Source organism: Coturnix japonica, chromosome 1 (genome assembly GCF_001577835.2).
Source record: "Coturnix japonica isolate 7356 chromosome 1, Coturnix japonica 2.1, whole genome shotgun sequence".
Taxonomy (NCBI): domain Eukaryota; kingdom Metazoa; phylum Chordata; class Aves; order Galliformes; family Phasianidae; genus Coturnix; species Coturnix japonica.
Window position 1 is genome coordinate 50,599,586 of NC_029516.1, and position 10,441 is coordinate 50,610,026.

General features: G+C 42.8%; 1 protein-coding gene across 1 annotated transcript; it reads left to right on the forward strand.

Annotated features, from left to right (window-relative positions):
- Nucleotides 1–1,942: 1,942 nt before the first annotated feature.
- Nucleotides 1,943–5,342, forward strand: LOC107314860 (aldo-keto reductase family 1 member B1-like). The gene is made up of 7 exons (XM_015864608.2): nucleotides 1,943–2,021; nucleotides 2,628–2,750; nucleotides 3,149–3,255; nucleotides 3,417–3,498; nucleotides 4,022–4,105; nucleotides 4,481–4,563; nucleotides 5,165–5,342. The coding sequence occupies exons 1-7, from the start codon at nucleotides 1,980–1,982 to the stop codon at nucleotides 5,205–5,207; spliced, it is 564 nt and encodes a 187-aa protein (XP_015720094.2). The 5' UTR covers nucleotides 1,943–1,979; the 3' UTR covers nucleotides 5,208–5,342.
- The last annotated feature ends 5,099 nt before the right edge of the window (nucleotides 5,343–10,441 follow it).

Genomic DNA, 10,441 nt, shown 5'->3' on the forward strand with positions numbered 1-10,441 from the left:
AAAGCCAGAAGGCCGTGGATGAGATAAAATCCAGGTAATCCAGTTTTAGATCAGCAAGAGTTTTCTGGCAGGCTCCCTTCCAGATGTTTTTCATGAAATGTGGACCATAGCTGGAGATAAAAAGCCAAGCCACAGTGTGATCTCCTGGGTTAAAAGTTTGTGTGCCCTTTCATTGGGAAACAGGAAATGCTCCATCTTCTTTGAAGGCCACAGGGAAATAAAAGACATCTGACTCTGTGGGCAGATACCTGGATGCCCCAGGACCTCATGTTTCTCGTGCAGCAGAGAAGTGTGAGCAACACTGCTGGAGCAAGAACTGAGGTGCTCTACAAGCACTACCACTGCAACACATGCCTTCTCTGCTGTGCTTTGTCATCATGAGGGTGCCAGTAGCACACAGGTAGTTTCACTGCACCAGCCCACTACTGCATATGATCTCAGAACTGTGTATCACTGATTTCTAACTTTCTTGTTGCTACCCTGGCCCTCCATCTCTTTTCCTGCTCCCCTTCAAACCAAGGGTGTCCTTTGCTTGCGGTGTCATCCTGAGCTCAGGCAGGTTGATGAGGTTGCAGCGGCACGTCCTTCCTCATGCCACAGCACTTCTTCCCCTCTGCAAAGTGCCAGGCTTTGTGGATTTGCTGAAGCACAGGTGCATTGTGGAGGAGGTGGCTGTTTTCTTAGGGATATGGATGGGAAGAAGCCATTACAGGGAGAGAATGAGTTGTTAGAAAGGAAGGGAGGAAGGACCTGTGGAGACAGGTTCCTGTGTGCACAGTGCTGTCTTCTCTTGGCGAGTTCAGGCTGAATGGGGATCAGCCTGTCAGTGAACTGGGAAGAAAAGAGGGTTTCTGCCCTCCTTTGCTCACAACTCAGCGAGCTTATTATCCCTGTCCACTGACTACAAGAAAATCACACTCGGTGTGCAGAAAGTCAAGTGTTGTTTCGAGAATCAGTGATTCATATCCTTCCTGAGACTCCAGAGAGGACTCCAGAGATTAAGTGAAGCAGTAAGCTTGAATCAGGAGTGACTCGAAGGATGTTTTCAAAGCCTTCAGCCTAAAGCATAAAGCCTGTCTTTAAGCTATATTCTCTGCAGTTACCATAGTCAAAGCATTTCCCAACGGCCTCTTTGAAATGGAAGGCCATCAGCTGTTTACCTTACTGACAATGAAGAGGGTCCCTCTCCGCTTCACAACGCCTTCCTTGATTTTTGCTGGATCCATTCCCAACCTCTTCTCATTTTGTACAAATAGCACCATCAAAGTGGACGGTATTCCAGCAAGCGATTGCAGCTTCACTGCACGCTGTACTTGCCTGGTGGGGACTGAAAACAATCACGATTACTTAAGAAATTCATAGCAGTGCAATCTGAATGCCTTGTTTTCCTAACAAGAGAAGAAGGAAAGCTACCTTACCAGAATTAAAACCCTCCCTTGCTACTATATTTTGTTTGCAAGGAGCAGTGCTCTTGAAAGTCTGATAACTGCTCTGCAGTATGAAGCTTTCTCTTCAGCTGTTACCTTCCATTGTTCCCAGCCCCAGAAGGTACAGTAATGGCAATTGCTTTGGCTTGCTTTGTTGGGTGGGATCTTCAGAGCTGCCAGCTATGGTTTCATCACAGCTGCTGTTCCTGTCTAGAAATATCACATCACTCTCGCGCTGCTCATTCATTTCTATTTCAGCCACATGCAGACTGCATGCACAGTGTCTTCTGTCTTCCTGATAATGGGGGAGGAAGATATAATTGATGGCAAGGATGCCCTGATCGTGCCTGAATTAAAACAAAGAAATGGTTCAAGACTTTATTATCTTATAAAGAGAATTAAAGTGATTGTTTTTCTTTCCTTCAGCCTTAATTCTCCTATACTCATGTTGAATTTCCTTACAAAGCTAACTGCCCTGAGGGGAATGCTACAAACATCTTTATTCCATGCTCACAGGCTGGAGAGGATCTGTTTCCCACAGATGAAAAAGGCATGATTATACCCAGCAACACTGACCTCCTACAAACATGGGAGGTAAGTTCAGCCACAGAAGCAGTCCAGTTTTCTCTGTCTTTGACAGTCCTTTCCACATTTTCATTGCAGTCAGCCATCACAGAACTGTTCTCTCATGCATACACATTTACTTGGAAGGAAATTAAGATAATAGAAGGTACATTTCTTTGTGCTTAGTCATTACTTCCACACTGCTGTGCTCTCAGTGTCTAACATATGGGGAGAACCAAAATCTCTTTTCTGGAAGCTGCAGAACACATAGAAGATGGAAAACATTCTCAGTTTGACCGTATCAACTGTCCAGTTCACCACAAGTCCTCAAGCAGTTCTCGAACAGCTCAAACACATTTTGCAGAAGTAAAGACATTCTAGGTTATGAGCTTACCAACAGCCTGGGGCACAACGCAGTCTTGTCTGTATAGCATTCAATGTGGTATGATTTTTTCACTATGTCAAGGATTGAGACCTTGAGCCTGGGGTTGATGGCACCTGCATTTCTCTCAGGGAGCACTGTGGGTCTAAATAGTTACTCTGTGCTTCTCATGAAACAGGGAATCGTGTCACAAAAGATCATCTTCAAGATCTGTCTTCTATACCAGATGATGACTTTGCTCCTCTTTCTGCTAGGCCATGGAAGAGCTGGTGGATGCTGGCCTGGCAAAAGCCATTGGCATCTCCAACTTCAACCACGAACAGATTGAAAGAATCTTGAACAAGCCAGGACTGAAATACAAGCCTGCAAACATCCAGGTAAGCTGATATGGACAAGGAGAACAATGTGAAGAAAGCATTTATCCTTAATCCAGCTGTATGAGCATTTCTGGGTACAAAAAGCAATGACATACCTTTTGTCTCTCACTTTGATGAACTGCTGTATACAAAGGCAGATGTATTTACTCATGAAACATTCTTCCTAGAAAGATAAAGAAAACACAGCCGAGATTCGTGAAACCCCTGCAGACAAACTGGGTAAAAACTTTACATGATAATAGGTTTTTAAGAGAAAATGAAGGATGCATGCTGTCACCCAAGACATGAATCCATTCATGCAGAAGGCAGCCTCTCGCTGCATTAGGTGATAATAACTGACACACAGCAATATCACAGCTATTCTGTCACCATCATCCTCTGCACTCTTGTCTTTCCAGATTGAATGTCATCCATACCTGACCCAGGAGAAGCTGATCAACTACTGCCATTCCAAAGGGATTGCTGTGACAGCATATAGTCCCTTTGGCTCTCCTGACAGACCACGGTAAGATTGTCTGAAATTTTGCAAAGAAGCTGGCATGAATCCTGTATGAACTTGCTGCTACAACCCCATTAAATCATTCTTCATGATACACAGATATGTGTTTTCTACACTGGCTGTTCCTGTGGAGGTTTCCTGACACTGACATTCTTTTATTTGTACAGGACTCAGCTAGAGCATCCTTTACCTCTGGATGACCCCAGGATTAAAGAGATTGCAGCCAAGCACAACAAAAGTGCAGCACAGGTAGGTGGGTGCTGGATAGTGGGTACTGATTCCCGTAAAGCTGTCATTAAAAATAATCATGCCTGAGGAGCTGATAAAACATAAATCCGTTCTCTACAACTTTTGGCACACCTCTGGTTATTCCCTAGTGATGCAGATTGTTCTTTGTATGGCTCACAATACATGCAACTCTTATTTCTTTGGCCATAAACAAAGAAAAGATTCTTGACACATCTTCAGGCATCACCTCCTCTCTCAAGTTCAGCTAAATAGAATGGTAGCCTTGTAGAAATTATTGAAAGTCCAGGTAAAAAGGAAATAACCGACTGTCTCAAAACTGGATTGGACAGGAGGCCTCCCATGTGGAGACCCACCACTCCCCTTTTTGCTCATCAGGGAGCCCTACCCAGGTCATATCACAGGAATTACTTGAAACACTGCTATATAAAGGTGGCTGAACATATGGCAAACCACTGTTGATCACACTCAGTTTCTGTGGTAACACCACCTGCCTTCTCTCTGATTTGGTGGTCTCTTCCTGCAGGTTCTCCTTCGCTTCCACATCCAGAGAAATGTGATTGTGATCCCCAAGTCTGTCACACCACAGCGCATTGTGGAGAACTTCAAGGTTAGTAATTACAAACAACCTGGCATCGCTTCTCCCCACAGAGCAAGCAGGGAGCCTTTCTCAGTCTTCCCAAGTCCTACCCATATGGGACCACAGGGCTTTTTCTATCTGCCTGTTTACCTCTACTGAAGGATGATTCTGAGCATTTTTGGATGCCAAGAACAGTAACACAGCAGAAAAATCTGACATAGAATAAGCAGTGCTCATAAAGAAGTTCTTGTGTTCGTAAAAAGTGCAGTCCTCTATCTCTTAAGTCAGTGGTCCATGACATAAAATAGATCCACCACAATGAATCCACCTTCTCAGCCTGTCTGTCTTCTTCACACTGTTCCATTTCTTTCATAGAGGTGATTTCCAGCTTTTTCTCTTGTTTAGGTCTTTGACTTTGAATTGACTAAAGAAGACATGACAACTCTTCTCAGCTTTAACAGGAACTGGAGGATGGGTTTAATAAGCCAGTAAGTGACACTGATTCTTTACTTTCAAGTCTCACCTTTAGAATTGCTTCTACATCATCGTTTCTGTCAGAGCTACTAGGCAGCATGAAATTCAAGTTACTGAAATAAGTGAGTAATCCAAACAATAGAAAAATACTTTTGCACCACACAGGTAAATATGCTCACTTTGAAATCAAAGGGAAGACACAGCTGACCACATAATCATTTTCAACTCAGTTTCCAGGGAACTCTCTAACATCAACTACAAAGGATGGTTTCTAACAGATCATTTTGTCTTTCTGTGCCTTACAAAATTAGGATGCATATCTTCACACATTCTTCTGGCAATTATGTAGTTCAGATCATGGAGTTACAGAATCATAAAATCATAAAATCACAAAATCACAGAATCATAGAATCATAGAACAGCTCAGGTTGGAAGGGACCATAACAATCACCTTGTTCCAAGTCCCTCGCCATTGGCTGGAATGCCAACCACTACATCAGGTTGCCCAGGGTCCCTTAAAATCCCCCCATGGCAGATCCTCCATTCACCAAACACATCTCTATGTAACACATGATTTAGCCATTAAAAGAACTTTCTCTTTTTGATTTCTTTCAGGGCCAAAATGCACAAGGAGTACCCTTTCCACGCAGAATACTGATGCTGTTTGTAACCTGACCTTCTCTGAACCCCTGGTGTTTCATGTGCCTCTCCTCTAGCTTTGAGCTGTGTATCCAGCTTTCTTACTGCATCTGAGCTGTTGCTGCTAGTGAAGTCAAAGGACATTTATTCCATTGATTTGTCTGAGTTCACTCTTTGGAAGATGGAAAGAGTATTGCAAAACGAAACAAAATGTGGGATGCAATAATTTTCTGCTTATCAGAAGAGAGGTGTATTACTGAAGTATCTGGGCAGAACTGCTAAGCAGAAAACAAGGACAGCTTGAACCACTATTAAGCAAGTGCCTTCAGTCTTGCCCCAGAGCAAAGTAACTTTAAAGGGTGAAAGCATTACTGGCTGAAATAATGGTGCAGGTGTTGGGGTGGCAGGGAGCTTTCTTTCTGAAATTGAATAAACTACCTGTGATTGTTAAACCTCTCCTCTTGGCTGGTGGCTCATTCCTATGGAACAAACCCGTGCTTGTTCCTGTAGTTCAGCTCACAACTTCTCTGCTGTGTGAGGAAGATGAGGTTCTGAGCACCTTGGNAGCTTTCTTACTGCATCTGAGCTGTTGCTGCTAGTGAAGTCAAAGGACATTTATTCCATTGATTTTGTCTGAGTTCACTCTTTGGAAGATGGAAGGAGTATTGTCCAATGGAATAAAACGTGGGGTGTAATAATTTTCTGGTTATCAGAAGAGAGGAGGATTTCTGAAGTTTCTGCGCAGAACTGCTCTGCAGAAAATGAGGACATCTTGAATGCATGAACCACTATTCAGCAAGTGCCTTCAGTCCTGCACCAGCACAAACCAGAGGCTTAGAACCTACAACAATAAACAGACATCCACCATCGCATGAGAAGGCTCACATATTTTAAATAGAAATAACTCTAAAGCATGAAATCATTACTGGCTGAAATGTTGGTGCAGGGATGGTGGGTTGGATCATTTTTTTTAGCAATTTAATGAAATCTCTATGAATTTACCCTTCTTTCTTTTTTGAGAATTGGCACAGGGGAGGGGAAACAGTCATGGAGGGCCAGGTAACACCAAAATGTCATTGTAACTGCAATGTGGTGTTAGGAAGCGGCATTCCTTTATTCCCCACACTGCATTCCAAGCAACTTGACAAAGAAGGGCATGCTCTCAGAGTTCGGGTTCTACATTGAAACAGTAAAGAGATACGTGTGCATTACACTGGCGTACACATTCATCCTTTTTCAAAAACTCATTAACATATGCCCAGTGTCCCCCCCAGGCATGCGCAGTAGCATCTAAGCTGGTCACATGCCCACTTACTTTTTCACTATTTTTCCACTATGAGCTTAATCACTGAGACTTTTGGTTGACTTTTAGCCATTTTTCCCTAATTTGGCAAAATACCATGGCTCGTTAGGCTATAATGAGCATCTTCCAAAATAATATATGTGAAAAGTCAAGGAAGACATCCTTGCACCTGGTTTAATGCAAAGATAAAAGGTCTATTAATGACTCCGGCACTTCTGGTGAAGAAGAATTAAGAGAAAGCAAGGCTGTTCACACACCAAGCAAAGTTGAAATGGGAAGTTTTAGAACTAGCACTCATTGATTCCTTTTGCTAAACTAATATATTGGTCCTTAAACTAACATACTGATAGCTGTTGCTAAACAAACCAGCTTATATCCATCCCTGCTTCTCTTTTGAGGATTATGGTGTTTATATCTTAATCCTCACTATCTTTGACCTTCACCTTTAGGGATACATTCCCAGCACTGAATCATACAACAAACAAGGATACATACAGCTACTGCCTACACTATCCCTACAAGTAACTTGTTAACCAATCCAGTCTGGGAAGCTAGGAGTCATTTGGTTAAAAGGTCAGTTAAGCTCCAGCTTACATCATCCTGGCTTACTTTCACCAGTATTTCACCTTGATGACGTATCTTATATATGTATGCTTCTATTCTAACATTTTGATCTACATAAAATCAACTACCATTTACTCATTATTGTGCAACTCAGAACTAAAGTAATTCTATTTTTCAATACTTCTTTGGCTAAGCTTTAAAGGGCAATAACTGTGCCCACTGTTTCATTTTCTAGGTGCTTCAAAATAGCCGAGATGTTTACTATAGCCTTCTCCAATTCTGCAGCTCCTGAAGAGGGAATTAAGCACCTGACAAATGAGTGAAAAATACTAGGCCTTTCCACTTACGGATCATTTACTATCACCTTTGACATTAATATTCAGAAAGTACAGGTTTAAGTACATCTTGGGGATAATATCTTCCAGTCCTGATCTCCACATAATCATTACCATCCTTTTCCTTCAGCTGACATTCATCACTTTGAGGGGCCCAGCACAAACACTTGCCTCAATCTGGATAGTAGATGGCTGGAAATATCAGATGGGTTGTTTTTTCCTTTGTGTAATGAAGTGTGAATTTCTCCACTCAAACAAAGATTTTGAGATGAATACAATGTCAGAAATAGTGTAAAAATTATCACTACTCACCTTTCCACAAGAGAATAAAGTTGGGCAACCTCACCAGTTCTTATCCATTTTCAAGAAGGAAAACAAATCAGGAAGAATGCATGCAGGCCCTGTCTTACATCATGGATAGTGACTTTCTGCACTCTGTTAGGCCATGGAAGAGCTGGTAGATGCTTATCTGGTAAAAGCCATCAGAACTTCCAGTATTTACTGCAAGCAGGCTAAAAGAATCCAAAACAAGCCAGGACTGAAATATAAACCCACAAACAGCCAAGCAAGTTGATAATTGTGAAGCCAGTTCTCAGTAATTATGAAGATCTGAATAAATTTGCTAGAGGGTATGAAAAGAGGGTGAACACAGTGGACACTCCATGTAGTCCAAATGCAACTCTGTGGAAAATTTTGGGTACAAGACAGACAAGGAAAGTTCGTGATGCACTCACCTTGCTAAACTCTTGTTTGCAGACATGGGAACACTGTGAATCACTCTTTCCCAGCTTAAACAGAAAATGGAGAATCTATGAGATGGTCTTGTGGCAGCTTGTTTCATTCAAACTCATGTGAGACTAAGCATCTTTTAATATCTTAGAAAGCATTACATTTTCACCCTATTGACTGAACAATAAGCCTAAATATCATGTACTTATTTCAAATTTCTCTGATATCAATAACTCTTATAGTAGCGCCTCCAGGGCTTTGCTGGCTGCTGACTCACATTTTTACTGATATCCTCTTCCTCTCTCATATCTCTTCAGTTACCCTCTTGTTGGCAAGTTACAACTCTTTTTGTCACCAAAACACCTCATTTGGCCTTGCTCAAAAATAACAACTTCCTCCAGTTCTGCTGGGTTAAAAGCCTTCTCTGCAGGATAGCTACAAGCTCAGATCCCACACACACTACTCACATTCCTCTGTTTATAGCTGCTCTCCTTCCTATGGGCTCAGAACCACACTCACTGGAGCTTCCTGGGAAGACAAAACATATCATTTTAAACTCCTTGTGCTATGACAGTGCAGTCAGAATGAGGCTGCTGCTTCTTGGATGTACACCTCTCTGCACATGGTCACACACAGGGACTCAGCCAAAGGATTTTTAAAAACCTCATAAATTGATTTAACCAGCTCTGCTTTCTTAGCCTGACATGATATCCCAGCTCCTGCTCTATCTGCGTGAGTCTGACTTATTTGCACCACAGAGTGGGAAAACTGCCTGAGAAAAGGTCCACTTATAGCTGTTACTGTTTTTCTTGCTCTTCTAAGTTCTTTCCCCCAGATGCCAGCACGCTCATTCCAAGGCTGTGATGCAGATCCCATGCAATTTCATCTTTCCCACTGGGCCCAAACCATCACGACAAATGTATCATGAGCTGCAGTGGGATCACAGGAGATGTATAGGGACAAAGCAATGCACAGTCATCTGGGTTCTGAGCTATTTTCATGCAAAGGAATGCATTACACTATGACACCAATTAACTGACATCTACAACATGTTACTACTGCTCTCTTCACATCATTTCTGCTCCCATCTCTCTGCACTGTGAAGTCCATCTCTATGAATGTGCTCTAGCCTATACCAATAAATGGAAATAATTAAAAGTGAAAACCACAAATAGGTAACTCCACAATTCACAAGAAGAAAGACAGTGCTCCTAAGATTCTGAAAAAACTGAGAATCTACTTTAACTTCCCCACTTCACCACACATGTTTTGTAGGATTTCAGCAGCAACATTGGCTCTGGGTCTGGCTTCCCACACTCTAAAGTGCAGACAAAATAACCACTAGGTCAAGAGAATAATTTCTTCCTCTGTATTGCCACTGCACCTGCTGCACATTGTTCATCTGCACCAGCACAAGCCAGCACTGTGAGCAGTTTTACACCAAGCCTTACAGCACCAATTTGATGAAACTTTGTAGGACAAACTCTGGTTTTATTAATGCCAAGTCATCGGACAAAGTGCCACGAACTCAAACAGGCAGTAACAAACAGGGCAAACTTCAGAAGTGTGTTGCCAATCACTACCAAGATATGTGTCAGCAAATGTGCACAGGGGCAAGCCTCTCACAAGCACAAACCGGATGAGAGTGCAACAACACTCAGCTCTCCTTCTGATAAAGAAATGGATTGGGAGTAAAGGTTTATTGAGTGTGCACAGCCAAGCCTTCTGTCGGTGATAGCTTCTGTGAGTTTTGATTTCAGCTTACACATTAACTTGTATGAACTGAGATTAATCCGCAGCCTTATTGCTGGACACGTGAGAACTCAAACACATATGCACCTCCTCCATCCTCCCAGGGGCAGCACCGTCACTATTAAACAGGCTGGGCAGGAAGCAGCCACAACACAGCTGGTCTGGCAGCGCGAGGGGCCATGGCGACCTACGTGCAGCTGAACACCGGNTGGCTCATTCCTATGGAACAAACCCGTGCTTGTTCCTGTAGTTCAGCTCACAACTTCTCTGCTGTGTGAGGAAGATGAGGTTCTGAGCACCTTGGAACAATACAATCTGCTCTTTGCATGTCCCAGAGGACAGGGTGGTCATGGGCTTTCTTGTCCGTCCTTACGAAGGAAAATGGGAAACCGCTGATTGCAAAGTGCACAGTTTTTGAAAAAACACTGCTGGAAGGAACCTGCTGGAGGCCAGCCTGGAACTGGATTACCTGGATCTCTGCCTTGTGCACTGACCTCTGGGGTTTGAGGAATACGAATAGTAATGCACTTGGCTTTATCATGACCTCTGCTTCTGAAGATTTACATGGCT